The sequence below is a fragment of the Anoplolepis gracilipes genome, chromosome 7 (assembly GCF_047496725.1).
Source record: "Anoplolepis gracilipes chromosome 7, ASM4749672v1, whole genome shotgun sequence".
Lineage (NCBI taxonomy): Eukaryota > Metazoa > Arthropoda > Insecta > Hymenoptera > Formicidae > Anoplolepis > Anoplolepis gracilipes.
In genome coordinates this window covers 12,916,599-12,935,515 of record NC_132976.1, presented here as the reverse complement: position 1 = coordinate 12,935,515, position 18,917 = coordinate 12,916,599, and the positions used below count along the sequence as shown (strand labels likewise).

The window sequence follows — 18,917 nt, the reverse complement described above, 5'->3', positions numbered from 1 at the left end:
TCAGTTCATTGGACCCAGAATTGTGCCAAATATTTGATCGGATAACTCGAACAAGTATCCGCTTCGCTGAAACAAGAACAGAAACAGAAAAGCAAATATGATAAAATTAAGCCAGAAGGTCAAAACCCAGTGTCCATACATACAGTAAAAAACAGCAGCCCTTTCTCTATCTGAAGTATCTATTTTTTTCCAGGACACAATTTCGCCATTACCCCCACTAGTATCCCTACGGAAGAAATCATCAGCCAAATTGAACCGGTTATCTTCCATCTCTCCTCCTAAACAGGCAATGACATTAAAAAATGAGTAGCCAACATTTTTTACAAAGCCAAACTTCTTAGTTAAAACATAAGCAGGAAAGAATACTTAGCACTCCGAAATCTAAGACAGAATAATCCTAATTCTATCAGCAGACAAAGGAAACACTATTGTGGTTATGGACAAGGAAGATTATTGCAAAATTAAAGCTCTTGGATAATAACTTTTATGAAAAACTTAAACATAACCTGACCTCTAGCATAGAGAAGAAAATTTCTTCATTTGTGCCAAATATTTGATCTCAAAAATGCAGGTCTTTCTCCCGAAACTATTAGAAAATTAATTTCCCGGGAATCCTCAACTCTCAGACTCTATGGTCTTCTTCAAATCCATAAGAAATCAGTGCCACTACGCCCCATTGTTAGCAATATCGGAGGACCCACGTACCAGTTAACCCATCATCTCGTCAAATTTCTTCAAGATCTTACTGGACTCAATAATTCTCACATCAAGAACTCAATAAACTTTGTGAACAAAATTACCAAAGTCTAAACAAAAACCAATGACATTCTGTCATTATGAATAACTAAAAACATAACCAAATAAATGGTAAAATAAAATTAATATTTTATATAAATAAAATTAATAATTGATCACATCAAATGTAGCTAATTGAAACAAAACAACTAATTACTTAATTGTATAGATTAAATTACAAGAAAACTTTGCCAAAATTTTTTATTTTTGCAATACTATAATGTGTATAATGTACATATGTACAAAAATAAATAAATTTATATTTTATATAAATTTTTAATTAACGCTGAAATTATCGTTTAAAGAATTAGAAGTACATTCAGAATAAAAATCTTTAATTGTGTAATATTATAACGAAAACAAATATTCTATTATAAAAAATTCCTCAATTTTTTTGGTTTTTAAATTATTATCATAACCAAGATATTATAGTATATAGATCATTACGAAAATTATAAGATTTTTTAAAGATGAATGAAAACAAAACTTATCACAGACAGGTTTTGTCTTTGACTATATCAGCAATGCAATTAAGGAAATCTCGTGAATTTAAAAATTCTGATTTTAATGAAATTTTAACACATATAAGAAGGTAAATATGTATAATTGAATTTAAAAATTTTTATTTGTCGCTCAAAACCGATTTTTGCTTTTTACTTTTCTCAATATATAGCTTGAAAATTATTCTAAAACATGTTTTATATAAAAGTTTTATGGTAAAAGCATTTTTATTTAATCACTTTAATAAAATTTAGAAAAAATAATTTTTTTAAAGATTAAAAAAAATTTTTTAAAGTTGTATTAATATTATTAAATAAAATTGTTTTTATTACTTTTGTATGAAACATTTTTTATATTTTAAATATTTTTCGAGATAAATATATCAAGAAAAGCAAAAAACCACTTTACATATGAGGAGTTTTATCTCTTATTATCATATAAGTTTTTAAGCTGCAACTGAAATCTAAATTCATTTATTCACTCCCTCTATATGTGTGCAAAATTTTATCAGAATTTTTGTGTTGCTTTGTAAGTATTAAATATATTTTATATTGTTGATAAAAATGTAAAATAATATGTAAATATGTAAAAATAAAATAACACTTAGATAACATAATACCTAAAAAATTTATAACGAATTGAATAAGCGAAATTGATTGATTAAATGGATTTTGTACGTTCATCGATTGATGATTAGTTATCTTTTATATCAATCTGAAAATGTAGTTTTGAAAAAATGCGTTTAAAGTTTTTGATAAAATTTTATAATACTGACAAATCGATCTGAACGTTTAATCTGCTATTCTTAGACCATAAAATAAGCTTTTTTCTTTCTCGACAAGGTTTTGCTCGTTTCTTTTCATTTTATAAGCCGTACTTCTTTGAACGTTTCTTGTAAGTTATAACGTTCCGCTCCCGTTGTCAGTAGGAATCGGTCAATACTTTGCATTATTGCCTGATAACGATGCTTTCATATACTCTTTAAAAATGAAAATTTGTAAAAGAGCGCTGAAAACGGTAAGCAAGATATGAAAGTGTCTGTCTCCGATTTTGATGATCTTTGAATATGTTGTAGGTCAAATAAGAGATACATATTTTTTTTTTTTTTTTTTTTTATTTATTCTCTAACGGATGGGTAGAAGGGGTAACTCTTTAAAAACAAACTCGATATATATATATATATATATATATATATATATATATAAATTTTAAATAAAAGTTTTATGGTTAATGTACTTTATGATAGTGTAATTAGATTTTCCGAAAAGTTGTCATATTTTTTAAAATACCTCTTTCCCCTTAATTTTACAAAAACTGTCATAAAGTACATTAAAAATCATAACTTTTACTTGAAACTTTTTTTTATATCGTCTACCGTTTTGAGTTACTCGTATTCGCTAAAAAATGTAAAACAGATTTTTTCAAGAAAGTGTTTTATCCTCTTAACGGTCATTAGAGGATAAAAAATATGTCTCTTATTTTGACTTCTCTTTCTATGAAGTTTCCTTGCAAAGCCATTTGATGCACTTCTCCAAATTTGCAAAAAAAAATTTATAAAGAAAAAAATAAAGAATAAAAATTTTAAATGTACGTGCAATCTAAATGCTCATAAAGGAAGACAAAAGAAATAATTTTATAATTAAATTAATAATTAATAATTATATATAAACATTAAAATAACATTATTTATTAAAAATAATTTTACATTTATTTGCATAAATTTCGCAACTTTTAGCCACGTACTCTGCTTCACCAATTTTGATGTAAATTTTTTTATGAATAGTTGTCGTCCAGTGAAGTTTTCTTGCAGAATCATTCGAGGCACTTTTCGAAATTTGCAGAAACAAAAATTTATTAAAAAAATTATTTTTTTTTAAATATTTTTTCTTTATGAATTTTTTTGGTCTATAAATTTCGAGAAATGTTTCCAAGGAAACTTCATTGGACGATAACTACTTATAAACAAATTTTTATCAAAATCGATGAGTCCGAGGTACGTGACCTCTCCTTATTAGATTTACATTTAGAATATTAAATAAATATACACAGTTAATGCTAAGAGTGTTGCAAAATCAATAACATAGTTTTATCTTGTTTTTATTTTATTTCCTTATTTTAATTTTTATTTCTTTTAATTTTATTGTTAAAAAATATAATATAAAAATTGTATATTTTCAATTATTTTTCAAATATTTCTTTTATTATTTTTTCTGTATATATAAGGACAAAGATTGTACAAGAGAATAAAAATATATGTAGATATATTTTATATATTAATTTTATATGTATATTTATATGTATATGAATTATATATGGAAATTTTTCTCGGATACTTTTTAGACTTTCTTCTTATCAATAATATTATATACATTGTACTTACAGATTTTAAAATATATTAATAGACAGATTTTGAATTTGAGTTTTTTTTATACTTAATGACTTAATTTTTGAAAATATTCTCATTACGTAACTATTCCTTAGAAATCATTCATTTTTGGCATTTAAGAACTCACGCGATTGAATAATCTATGTGTGCAAATTCTATGTGTCTGTTGAATTTGATATTCTTGATTGATATTCTATTTCTCGGCTGCTAATATATGAATTTAAATGAACCATTGTTAAAACTACATGTACATGAAAATTATCATGATTTCAACTATATCATATTTTTTTATTCATATAACATACATTTACACTCCCCCTCTCTCCCCGAATTCATATGAATCACTTAAACTGAAGACACTGATTGGAACATACTGATAACAAATATAGATTAGATATTTGATACAGTCTTCCCTTTCCTTGAATCTTTAGCTTTGTCAAGAAACTCATTTTCCAAAGCTTATCTTAAATCAACAGTTTTCTCTGAATGAATTTCCTGTTGAATAGGTTGTAGAATATTTCCTTTAAATTTTTTCTCCGTTCTTCTTTTCCTTTCTCTTACATCTGTATCTCTTCTTTTTTCTTGTATTTCTTTTTGCTACAACATTGTGTAAATGTATTATTTTTATGGAAATTTGTTTTTTGGGATATCATATTATTGTTTTCTTAACTAATTAATATTTTATTATCTCTGCAGTCGATAGATCGGGAACTGGGCAGTCTGGAAGCTCGCCGAGGGTGACGCTTCGACTTAACCAGGTGCGAGGAGCGAGGGATGAAAAGAAAGGGGCATCAAATTCCCGTCAGGGCAGCATGAGCACACAGGTATATACACTGATGATTATAAATTGAGTCTATTGTGATGGAGAGTAAAAATCAATTTCAAGAAAAATAATGCAATTTTGCAATATTTAAATTAATTGTTAATTATTATCTATAATATTTAATTAGCACACACATATACATTTTAACATAATTTTTTTACATAAATAAGTATCTAAATTTTAAAGATGTTGAAACGCTGCCTGAAATTTGTATATAGCTTCAGTTATTAATTAAATAAAAAAGCTATTTAATTATTATACGTTGTAATTACAAGCATACATTAGAAGTCACAAAGGTTATTTGATTTTTTGATCTTTTTTTAATGCCATATGCGAAACATTATCAATTTCATAAAACCCTAATTTTCTTATTGTTAATTTTTTTAAACTTAACTTCTGTGTTTACTCTAATATCTTTTGCCGAAAATTTTTCCAGTTTTACAATTAACGGAAAGAGTCATTTAATCTCTACATTAGTCTCTCTTTGTCTATATTGACATTTCTTCTTTATTTTATTATGCTAAAATTGTTATTTAGGAATTATATGTATATAATTATATATATATATATATATATATATATATATATATATATAATACGCAAGATATTTTAATTATAAAGGAACTGTTAAGTCCAGACTCGAGAAAGAATGAATCAGTGGAAGGACGCGACTTAACCATGTCGAAACGCGCTTCTTATCTTAAACGCTTTCGGCTCGAACGAACTATACAGAGGTCTTAACCTGTCAAAGACCTCGAAGGACGCTTTTACTAGCCTAGTAGGCCGTTCGTTTGGTGGTCCTTTTTCGGTAAAGGAATTAAATCCTTGTTACACAGCACGGGACCTTGTACGATTGAGGAAGCACAAGTGGAGTTAATTAATTAAATTAATTATTAAAATTAAACATAATTTATTATAAAAAATTTAAGAAAATAAAGAAAAATAAACATACAGAATTTAACATTATTATTCGCGGTAACATAAAGAGAAATACGAATACATATATCTGTAAATGCTACTAATGTAATGTGTAGATAGTTGTATTTGTAATTATTGTCGCGAGTGTTACACAAATTCGAAGGTCATTAGTCAGAATAATGCGGGAGAAATTCTAACGTTAAATCTTAGGTTCTGACTGGTCATCATAATGTATAATTAATGCAGTAAAAAAAATTAAAGTAATATCAAATTGTATAAGTGACTAAATGTAAAAATGTATATTGATGATGGTCAGAAGTGTATTCGCCGCTCGCATGTGCGTTAAATTAAAATTTATGAGATAACTAAAACATGCATCTGAATTAAAATTAAATATAAAAAAAATATAATATTCACCAAGCCCGAGCTACAAAATTTATTTGTTCATTATTTTTGTTTTATATACTCGAAGAGTATATAAAATTATCAATAACAAATAAATTTTGTGGCTCGGACTTGATAAATATTATACTTTTTTATATTTAAGCAATTCTTTATTAATTATTTTGGTTCTACAATGGAGATAGGAAAGAAAAGAGGATATTGAGATTTTAATAAATCCTTATATTATTTAAAAGAGAAAAAAAGGAGACAATAAGATAAAAAAAAAAAAATTTGTTTAAATTTAAATTTACTATTTGTTGACAAATGTGGACGCCAGTAAAATGACAATGGCTGGGGTCAGCGAATACTGACTTCCAATTATCCGTGAAAAAGTTGATGATAAACATCCATCAGAGAATTATAACCAGTCACACTCTCACTACACAATTAAGTTTGAACTCATTTTCACTGAGATATATAAATTATAGAATAACAAATAAATGTCGCGAAAAAGAATCTTCGAGGGTATATATTTAAAGTCAAAATGAAGAAAACTAGATGGTCAGGAGTGCGGTATGACAATTACGATAGTGAATATTTGACTGATAAAAACGGACTGACTGTTGAAAACGAACTGACTGTTGAAAATGGACTGACTGTTTGCATGATTTTTCTCGCATAACGCAGAGTTCTACCTCCTCTCCATTGAATAATTTGACGAATAAGAATTTTAATTAACGCTCTTATTTTTGGAGAGGTTATCTTTTCGGTTTCGAGCCTCAGAGGCTTATGCCTATTGGTACAGATTTTTATCAGAGAATTTTGGTCTTAACCAATTGAGAGTTTGGTACAGTTGGAAGGAGTTATCGCTTGTTGCTATATTCTATGGAATTTATTATAAGCAATAATTGTCACTTAAAAATGGTCTGTTAGGCGAGCACTCATATCAAGTGTTTTCAGTTTTCGTCACAGTCTCCAATTTATAACTCTACTTTTAAACAACAATCTCAGTTTAAGATGACTGTTTTATTTAAAATTTCTCAAGTAAGCTAAAGAGCCCTTTTATGTACCGCTTAGTTTCTAGCATTTATTATCTTACGGTTTGAAATTCTCGTCTCGTCTATCAGATATTCGTTGATAATTAATATTTTAATGAAAGGATCGTGGAGTCCATCGGACGTAACAGAACATTTAAAGAAATATAAAGGCATTTATAATATAAAAATTTTTGGTAAATATTGACATTAACGGTCCTAGCCCCAATGACTTTGATTTTGGCATATGTTGTCAAGGTCACTATCCTGTAAAAGCGATTTAAACGTCGCTTATTGTTTATTAATTTATTTTTTATTATATAATATAATTAATGTTTATTTTTTCTTTCTTAATTTTTACCTTATAATCACAAATACTTATGGTAATTATTTACCTTAAGGAACCAACTCTCGATTTCAATGACCTTGATATATATTATCAAGGTCATCACCGTGAGTAAGATTCTGAAGGTTTTAACCGGCGCTCGTTTTTTATTATAAAGTTATTAAAAAAAGTTTCATAAATAAGACATAATTTTTTTATATTATGTATATTTAATAAACCGTACTTTTAGTAGATCTATTTATTTAAATGTGATACATTGAAGACGGAACTCCTCCTCCTGCACCCTCACCCTACTAAAAAATTAACCCAACCCAACCTGTGCTACGAAGCAAAATCTATTTCATGTCTCAGACATAAGACGGAGCCCCTTTCTCGTCTATGCATTCAATGTATCACATTTAAATAAATAGATCCATTTTTGGGTTGGGTTAGTTTTTTAGTGGAGTGGGGGTGTAGGGGGAGAGTAGGAGTCCCTCCCCCGCTCATGCATTCAATGTATATTTAAATAAATAGATCCATTAAATAAATAAAATCCACAAGAATGACTTTCTTTTCACACAAAAAATTCTTCGCACACAAGTAATATAATAGTTCGTCGTATTTTGTTAAAGCTAAAAATTCGTAGAATTTCATTGTGTTAACACTGTCGACACAGTTAATAGTACAACAACCTTCTGTACTGAGTTATCTTCCCTCAAAAGAATTTCCAGTTTACAAGAAATGTCACAAACATAGAAGTAAGATTTCAGTAAAAAAGGTAAACAAACACGACTTACTATTTTCAGATACAATATAATAATATAATACGAAAACACGGACACACGGTGTCCGAAAATTATATACTGTTCATTATATGTACATTTTTTGTTAATAACTTTTTATTAAAAAAACAAGCGCCGGCTAAAACCTTCAGAATTTTACTCGGGGTGATGATCTTGATAATATATATCAAGATCATTAAAATCAGGAGGTGATGCCTTAACGTAAATACCACCGATATGTATAATAACTGAAACTTTTTTTGTTTATAACTTTTTAATAACGTGCGACGGCTAAAACCTTTTGTATGTTACTTATTGTTAGTGTCATGACAACAAGGTTATGATCATATGTCAAGGTCAAGATTATTGAGACTGGGTCTGTTAATGTCAATATTTACCAATTTTTTAATTTTATTTTTGTGTTTTTTTTTATTGATTTTAAAAATTGATTATTTATAACAGTTATGTATCCTGAACATTTATTAAAAATAAAAAGTAAACATAATATTTTACTTCTACTCCTACATGTATTCTTACATCAACAAATTTTCTAATCCGACTTAATGCATTTTAAGATTAGAAGATAAAATGTTATATTAAAAATATTAATAATTTGTAAAGGAAGAATACGAGACTTCTGCGTTTCTATGTTTTATCTTTGATAAGTGCTTAATGTTTAAATAATAATATAATAAACACTATTTTCAGTATTATTTTTGTTCTTAAATTTATTGTACTATTAAAAAGACGATAAGTATATATTTTAAAATTATATATTTCAAAAGAAAAACAGAAGCGAGCGTCACCTAATTAAAATTTTTAATTGAGTCAAGAATGCATTCTATATATATGTCAGAATGAAATTGATCTATATCTAAAATATAAGTATACTTAATGAATATCATTAATTCAATTAAATGCAATATGTAAAATCGAATTTTCTTTACAAAAATATTGATATATTATTAATTTTAATAAGAATAATAAACAATTAAGTATGAACTCTTTTTTTCTAGAATTATTTTTAAAGATACAAATATACTTAACGAGATTATATTTTTCATATAATATAAAGTAGAATTATATTATATTAAGCTAATTTTAATCTGAACTTGATTTATCGAACTATTTAATATTAAAAATTTTAAAAATATTTGTTAAGAAATAATAATTTTGATATGTCCTTTTAAATAAAAAATATTTTAATAATAACGCAGGGTCAAGGCTCCATGGAGACTTCATCAAAGACACCAGCCAATACGTCGGCAAGCACAAATGCAGTTCCGGGTTCTAGCAATGCATCCAGCAATGCATCATCTACCGATAGTGGCGACATATATGAATTTAAGAGCTCAAAAGAACCGACACCAGTGAGAGGCGCAAGCTCATCTCCAAATCCGGACAAAGATAAGGATAGTGGTGGTAAATCTTCGAACGGTCAAAATAACCACAGTGGTGATAATAATGCATCTACTGCCAGTAATTCATCGATATCTGCAAATGAAGCAATAACGACATTGACTTCCGACGAAGTCTCGATTGCTTCGATGTCACCATCGTCGAAGCGTACTTTCGAGGGCGATAACACGGAGGAGCAAGATGAAGAAAATCGTCGAAAGAAACGAAAAGATTCCGAGAATGCAAAAGAGACTGCGAAAAATAACACATTGGGCAGGCAAAATATAAATAGAAACACTGTTGGTGGTGGAGAGAAGGTAAGAACTGATATTATTTGGTCGCATACTCTCTTTGTATGATATAGAGTGCCCCATTTTAGCTTTTACACCGAAATATCTCGAAATGTACAAAAGATACAGAAAAATGTTTCAAAAAAAGTTGTAAGGTTCGATGGGGAACATAAGAGGAGACCATTGATTTGACCTTGCATGGCGCCAACAAGGTCAGGTCAAGGTCAGTCATTTTTCAATCTTGCCTTACTTGGCCGGATCATTCTTTGATCTTGCCTTAGTTGGCCGAATTATTCTTCGATCTTACCTTACTTGGCCGGATCATTCTTTGATCTTGCCTTAGTTGGTTGGATCATTCCTTGAGGTTTCCTTAGTTAGTCGGATCGATCCTGCCTTCATTGACCGAATTATTTTACTTTAGTTGGCCAGATCATCTCTCGATCTTGCTTTAGCCGAATCCACCACCGATCTTTGTTGACTGGATATTACCATATAAATATTATTAACTTCAAAACGGCTGATCTAAAGTGAATTAAATTAGTATTTTGGAACCGTCTCAAGAAGAGTTATAATAATGTGTGCAATAAAATCTATCTTTTATTTTAAAAAATCAAAGTGACCTTGACCTAGCCTTGTCGGCGCCACCCAAAGTCAAACCAATAGTACTCTCTTATGTCCCCCATCGAACCTTACAACTTTTTTTTTTAAACATTTTTCCGTATCTTTTGTACATTTCGAGATATTTCGGTGTCAAAGTTAAAATGGGATACCCTGTATATATAATATATTTTATAATAATTATTATATAATTACAATATATAATTACTTGCAGTGTGCTAAATCAGGCAAACAAGGATCTGGAGTGACGTCCAGTAAAGGAAATCAAAATACGAGTTCCATCAATGCAGACAGAAAAAGTCCTAGTACTTCCTCAATGGCCAGTAGTCCAAAACCTTCAAATATTTCAAGTTCAACAAATGTGAAAACTAATACCCCAGCGCTTGAATCCGATGGCGAAGAGGATCGATCAAAGTGCTCTGACTCTAATATTGCTCCTAAAGTACCGCCGCTAAAGATAGTTATCCCTCAAAGTACAGCATCAGAACAAGAGCAGGGCAATAGAAACGGTAAAAACATTGCAAATAGAAGTCATCAATTGCCTTATGTAGTTGCTAGTTCGAACAGCAACGATTCAACTGAAAAGGATCAAAATCAGTCGGCTAGCGGTACAACTAGTCCTATAGAAAGTAACACTAATGTAAAAGGGGATGAAAAAAAGGACTTTGCTGCAACTTTACACGGAGAAGAAAGATCAACACATCAAAGAGTATTAAGAAGTTCACACAGGTAAAAAAAGGAGTTACATTGCTTTTCTAATTTCCCAAATATATAAGAAGAGACTTCTATTATCTTTTATATATATATATATGTCGTAGGCAAATGGTTATTTTAGGAAAATAGCTTTTGGCTAGGCAAATGCTATCTGGCTAGCCACAGGCTTTCGTCCGTTTATTTTCATGTTTCAATGCTATTTTCCTAAGCAAATGCTATTTGACTGAAGCGCTGTTAGGCAAATGACTCAATAAAGCGTATATCGATGCACATTCAGTATTTGTTTTGTAAGATTATGAATGAAAAATTATAAAGTAAGTAAGTGTAAGTTCGGACATAGGTTGAATTAAGATTTTACATTGAAACTTCCACACAGTACTGTCAGCCTCTAGCATGTATATACTAGAAAGTACATCTTGGAAAAGAACGCTTAGATGACCCCGTCTCCATAAAAAAATATAACAAAACTGAAGAGCGAAGAAACTACCAAGGTTGACAGTACTGTGTGGAAGTTTCAATGTAAAATCTTAATTCAACCTATGTCCGAACTCTTACACAACATTTATAATTTTTTATTCATAATCTTACAAAACAAATACTGAATGCATCGATGCACGCTTCGTTGAGCTATTTGCCTAACAGCGGTTTAGTCAAATGCTGTTTGCCTAGGAAAATAACATTTGAATACAAATAAACGAATGAAAGCCATTTGACCAGCCAGATAACATTTGCCTAGTCAAAAGCTATTTTCCTAAAATAACTATTTGCCTACGACATATATAATATGATACAAAAAATAGTATACAGAGCTCCATACAAAGAGTATCTACTATAAAAAATCTAACGTGGCTCTAAGTGGAACTTTTATAGTGATATGAAAGTTTACTATTTTAACATATTTAAAACTGTACAATGTATGCAACTACACCTCTGATAAAACTTAACATTTTTTTTACTAAATTGACTATCTATTTTTTAATTTTTATATCATTTTGATTTTGTTACGTTAGATTTAGCATTTCAAAAGTGTTTATTTAGTTTTCAGTAAAAAAGTTATAAAACTAACCCAGTAAACAAAATGCGCGCAATAAGCTAACAAATTGGCAACAGAACATTGGCAATTGGCTAACAAATTGACATCTGTTATGTCCGCATTAAGCTTATGGTTTGCTAGCAGATTCTGCTCACAGACTCCGACAGCAGATTGGCGGCAGAAACCGAGCAGGATCTGCTAACATGAGTTGACTTTTTAAATAATTTAAATGTCTCATTTTATACGAATGGTCTAAAGCAGCAGATTCTGCTCGGTTTCTGCAGTTAATGCAGTAGCTAGCAGATTCTGCTCACAGACTCCGACAGCAGATTGGCGGCAGAAACCGAGCAGGATCTGCTAACATGAGTTGACTTTTTAAATAATTTAAATGTCTCATTTTATACGAATGGTCTAAAGCAGCAGATTCTGCTCAGTTTCTGCAGTTAATCTGTCGTCAGATTGTGCGCGCGCAGATCTTGCTCGATTTTTGGTGACAATCTGAAGTGAATTCATGTTAGCAGATTTTGCTCGGTTTCTGTCGCCAATCTACTGTCGGAGTCTGTGAGTGTAGGATCTGCTTGATTTTTTACATCAATTTGGCGATTTAATCGGTCATAACAATTTCTGTACCAAATTTGTATCTTTTTTGCTGACGACAGTTAATAGCAGACACTTGGCATAATCTGTTTTCAACAGATTTGTCTATCTAGGTAAATTATAATACAATACAAATAATTAAATAATTGCAACAAAATCAACACTAATCAAATTACTATTAAAAGTGACTTATTTCGATCTCTTTAAGGCAAATTTTGATCACTTTCTCGCGAGCTTAAACCAATAAAACGAGTATTTTCGTATTCAGTAGCTCAAAAACTACAAAAAAATATATACTTACGTTACACTTTTTAGGCAAAAATCAGCAAAATTTTACCCACCCTCCTTTAAACCTTTTTGCTGACAGCAGTTAATAGTAGATACTTGGTTATCTGGGTGTATATTATATGTATATTATAATAAATTTTATATATATACAGGGTGTCCGATAGCTCGCGCAACACCCTTTAAGGTAGAGAGTGTTATTCTGAACAGAAAAGTCCTGTATCATTTTGCGATTTGCGCAATAATTATTAAACTATTAATTAAAAACGCTCAGCGAACGATATTATATATAGATAGATATATATATATATATATATATATATATATATATATATATATATACAAAGTGTCCGGTAATAATCGCCCTACCTCTCTAGAACTAATAGAGCAGGTCAAACTGAACATAAAAGTCCTCTACCATTTTTGCGATTTGCGCAATTATTATAATATTAATTAAAAACGCTCAGCATATGAGCGCGCACCGTACATAGCACTCAGCATATGCTGAACGTTTTTAATTAATATTTTAGTAATTATTGCGCAAATCGCAAAATGATACAGGACTTTTATGTTCAGTTTGACCTGCTCTATTAGTCCTAGAGAGGTGGGCGATTATTACCGGATACTTTGTATGTATATATAATATCATTCGCTGAGCGTTTTTAATAGTTTAATAATTATTACGCAAATCGCAAAATGATACAGGACTTTTCTGTTCAGAATAACACTCTCTACCTTCCCTTAAAGAGTGTTGCGCGAGCTATCGGACACTCTGTACATATATACACACAGGGTGACGGTTGCTAATTAATAATCGCTAATCTGTTGTTCTTATCAAAACTTTGTCTATGCCCGTGATAACCGCGAGGCAGTGGCTGCCTGTTTACGTCGCGCGTGCTTAGCGACCAGCCTAGCGATGGGCCATTCTTCTCGCGCCGGATTTGCCGATCTTTATAAATTAATTTCTCAATAATTATTGCAAAAATCGTAAAATGGTAGAGAACTTTTCTATTCAATTTAACCTACTCTACCTGCACCCGAGAGGATGATACGGTCATTTTGAGATATTCTATATATATACATACATTCTATATATACACCTACACATTGATTATATATAAATCATCGTATATCTAAAATTCTTTTTAAAAAATCAAAATTACGTTTTATTGTTTTAAAGTTGTTCATTCTATATTTTTTTGCTGCTTTTAATCCTAAACATTCGACTAAAACATAGAAGGGCATCAATATCCTGTTTAAAACATTATTATCTTGTACAAATTATTTTAATAGAACATACATCCTGAATAATACGTTAAAACATCACAATATTGTTTAAAGAATACAAGGCAAATCAATTTCTTTTTTAATTTTACTTATGGTAATAAAATGTCAAACTTGATATAAATTTGGTTTCTATAGAAAAAAAATTAAACAAGTGCAATATGCACAGTTATTAGACATAATTGTATATATAATTTCAATATATTATTCTTTTATTGCAAAAAAGTAAAATACTTTATTGTAATTTTCAAATACATTTATAATTTATTGATAAAATTATATGTCACCAGTGATGAAATTAATTGAGTGTCTTTATTGTTCGACCAAACTGGTTAAATAATCTTTATTGAGTCTTTAATCAGCTAACAATTGACAACGTTTCAACCTTTGGTTTAGGTCCTTTTCAAGTCTCACACGACGTAACTCTTCACAAAGTTTAAAAATACTTCCATGCTACATATCACCTACACGTCAGCACAAAGACTTTATAATTTATTATAAATATATTTATGTGATTTGTCTATAAAACTATTTATAAATTTGTATTGTAAACTTTACAATTCTCACAATCATATATTATTACAGAACTGGAAATGGTAGTAATGGTTCTACAACGTCAAAAGAAACCACTCCTTCATCCAGTAATGGAAATTATTCCAATTCGTCACCATTACCAATTAATACTTCCATAGATCGTTCAAATAATTCTTCACCACAACAAAGACATCACTCGCCAACACCTGAAATGATCGGATCCGATGTTAACAAAACTACTTCATCGGAATCGACAAATACAGGGATCGTCTCGAAATCTAATACAACCATAGAAAAGTTGGATAAAAATATGGATGGTTCCGGAAAAAATCAAAAGGATAATGGTACAGAAAATTTGGAAAGTATCTCGGTGACTACTTCCTCTGCACTGTCTAATGCCTGTACACCAGCACCGTCTGTAGATCTTCATCCTAGAAAAAGAAAGATGAAACCTAACAAAGAAGCGCAACAACCTGCGGCTACAGCTGCTGCCAGCGAAGTGGCTGAAGCAATTAATGCGGGACCAGAAATTCATCCGCACGATCAACCAATTACTAATTGTTATCAATTATTTCTTAATATTAGAAAACAGGTAAAAGATCATTCTAATTTTGTTGATGTATACTTTTGTTAATATATACTTTTTTTTATCGAACTAATTCAATATTCTAATTTTTACGTATTTTTATGTTTTTCTTATCTATAATTATGTATAATTTATATTTACATATATTAGCTTAAAAAAGAAGCAGTCAAACTTTTATATTCTTTAATCTATATTCTTATCCCTATTTCTTAATCTTGACTAAATTTTTATATAAATTTTATTTTTTCTTTTTATTGGTCTCTCATTTCTGCACTTTTGCCACTTGATTATGTATACATAAAATGAAAATGTCATATGCATATCATAATTTGTTTTTTATCCGTTTCTTCATTTGTGTGATAGCATATATATATATATACATATATATATATATATATATATATATATATATATATATATACAACATTTCACATATGTATCAACCTATTAGAATATTAAAAACGAAAAAAAAGAAACTGCTTGATTTTGATACATAAAAAAATATAAATTTCAAAACACAAATTTTTAATATGTTTTGCAGATTGAAAGAAGAAGAAAGAGCTTATTTCCTGTTCAACCAAAACCTCCTCAAGGTTTTAAGGGTTACTTAATGAATCGCTGTACATATGTATTAGCTAGTAATGCAAAAGAGCCAAATGTTAACCCACCAGCCAGTTTGCATGGAGCTATGAAAGATTTGTATGTTGAACAAGAAAAGGAGCGATATCGTCTCAGAATGCAACATGTGGTTGAAAAAGAGAAATTAGTTCTGTCGGTGGAGCAGGAAATCCTTAGAGTTCACGGTAGAGCAGCTAGAGCACTCGCTAATCAGTCTCTTCCATTTTCCGTTTGTACGATTCTTAAAGACGAAGAGGTTTATAACGTTATTACTCCCGAACAAGAGGAAAAAGATAGAAATGCAAGAGGTAGATATAATGGTAGATTGTTCTTAAGTTGGCTTCAAGATGTGGATGACAAATGGGAAAAGATTAAGGTAAAGAATTGAATACTCTGATTGAAATATTTTATAAAAATTATAATGAAATAATATGCTAAATATATAGTAATAATATATTGAATCACACATACTGAAACTTAGTATTTCAAATACTATTATATTATATACTTATTACATATACTTAGTATATAATACTATTATACTTATATATACTTATATACAGAGTGTTCTAGGGTTAAATGACCAAACTTGAAATATGAATTTAGGACCTTAAAACAAAAAAAATTTCCTTTAGAAGTATGCTCGCAAATACTTTGATCAATAGATATTGACTTCTTAAGTTACAGAACTATAGGAATGAATAATGTCGAAATAATGTAAGTTTATTCTCTTTATTGCTTTATCATAATTTAATTATTAAATATTTTGTTCAAAATAATAGCCTCCAGTTCGGAGACAAGCATTGCACCTATCGATGAGAGAATAAATGGCTAACGATTGGCATTGTGCGTCTGTAATTTCTTCATATGCTTGTACTATCCTTCGTTGTAATGATTGAAAGTCATTAACAGGCGCTTCATATACTTTTGACTTGAGAGTACCTCATACAAAATATCTAATAATATTAAATCCGGTGAACGCGGAGACCAAACTACAGGCCCTGCACGACTGATCCATTTTCCGCGAAAATGAATATATTAAGCCATTGTCGAGGACTCTACCTTAGTGAAAAGGAATTTTCTTCGTAAGAAAACAAAAGCCTATCAATGACCTATCTTCAAAACAAAAGCAGAAACATTTCGACATTATTTATTTTTACAGTTCTATAACTTAAGAAGTCAATATCTCTTGAACGAAGCATTTGCGAGCATACTTCTACAGGAAATTTTTTTTCGTTTTGAGCTCCTAAATTCATATTTCAAGTTTGGCCATTTAACCCGGGAACACCCTATATATATATATATATATATATATATATATATATATATATATATATATATTTATATTTATTTATTTATCTATCTATTTATTTATCCATTTATTTATTTATTTATTTATTTATTTATTTATTCATTTATTATACTTATATATTATACTTAAGTATATAGGGTGTCCGATAATAATCGCCCGATCTTTCATGGGCAAATAGAGTAAGTCAAACTGAATAGAAAAGTTCTCTACCATTTTGCGATCTTCGTAATAATTAATAAGAAATTAATTGAAAAAGATTGACAAATCCACGCGAGTACAAGCGAGCGGCTATCCCACTGGTCTATCCCACTGCTATGCGGTTACTACCCAGGTAGCAAACACATGTCATTTTGACGTCGAAAACTGGTCATTTCTGGTTCAATGACGTCACGTGACCAAATAATGTCTACTTTAAAACGTCTTTTTTGTGACATTTTAAAGACGTTGTACAAAAACGTCATAATATCGTGATTTTTATGTCATATATACGAGTTCCTTTGCTTGCCGCTACGCAGCGCGCTCGTATTCAAGTTTTCATAAAATGTAGATACCCTATCAGCATACATGTTCAAAAAATGTTTATAGGAGATCCATAGAATGTTAAAACATATTTTAATATCCTGTGAATCTCTTATGGACATCAAAAGATTTGAACATGTGTGCTGATAGAGTAAAGCCTACAAAGAACAAGTACTATCAAATATGAAATTTAAAATTTTTTTTTGTGAGTTTAATTTTTGATAATATTACAACAGAGATTCAAAGCATGAAATAGATTATTTGCAACAAATCAGGTAAATTAGAAGTAGTTCGTTTTACTGCCTATTTGAAGCACAAAATCGAAATTTCTAACTTAAACACATATATAATTTATTAAATTATTAATTATGATCAATCTAAATGGAATTACAAATTTCAATATAATTAATTGATTGAATTTAAAGTTGAAATTGTCATTAAAACGGCAATAATAGACCAAAAATGATCATGAAGTCACGTCTTTTTAACATTTTGAAATGTCGTCATCGGTCTGTGACATTAGTCCGTCATTTTTAAGTCATTACGTCATTACATCACGTCATATTTGGTTCGAACTGACCATATTTTGACGTCAAAATGTCGTGTGCTTGTTACCTGGATTGGCGCGCTACTCATGCGCAGCCATTGCCAGTCGTAGACCGCTCCTCCTATCATTCGCTGCGCTCCTAATAACGAATTCGATCATCCTCACTACACCACACTAGCATATTAGAGGCTATTATATATGAAGTATGTAAGTATAATATGACGTAATATATAAACACTTTGATGATGAATAATGTATGTCCTACTAAAAAAAAGACGGACAAATATATCATAATTGAATTTTAATTATTTAAAATGTTTATATGATTCCTTTTTATTTAGATATCTTCATGTATAGTAACCTTTAGTATGCACTAGTGCGGTGTAGTTCGGATGATCGAATTTGCTATAAGTAACCGCGTAGCAGGTCAAGTAGGCCTTCTCGCCGCGCGCTTGTACTCGCGCGGATTTGTCAATCTTTGTTAATTAATTTTTCGGTAATTATTACGAAGATCGCAAAATGGTAAAAAACTTTTCTATTCGGTTTGACCTGCTCTATCTGCCCATAAAAGGTCAGGCGATTTTTACCGGACACCCTGTATAATACTATTATATACTTATTTTTATTTCTGCTT

General features: G+C 29.8%; 1 protein-coding gene across 9 annotated transcripts in view; it reads left to right on the top strand.

Moving 5' to 3' along the window:
• The window catches only part of LOC140667398 (uncharacterized), a 52,438-nt gene that overhangs the window by 31,103 nt on the left and 2,418 nt on the right, over nt 1-18,917 (top strand). For all 9 annotated transcript variants that reach the window (XM_072895294.1, XM_072895295.1, XM_072895292.1 and 6 more), the window contains 5 exons: nt 4,379-4,506; nt 9,166-9,663; nt 10,469-10,983; nt 14,753-15,293; nt 15,829-16,281. In XM_072895294.1, the coding sequence (XP_072751395.1) occupies nt 4,379-4,506; nt 9,166-9,663; nt 10,469-10,983; nt 14,753-15,293; nt 15,829-16,281 (2,135 nt within the window). The remainder of the gene's footprint in view (nt 1-4,378; nt 4,507-9,165; nt 9,664-10,468; nt 10,984-14,752; nt 15,294-15,828; nt 16,282-18,917) is intronic.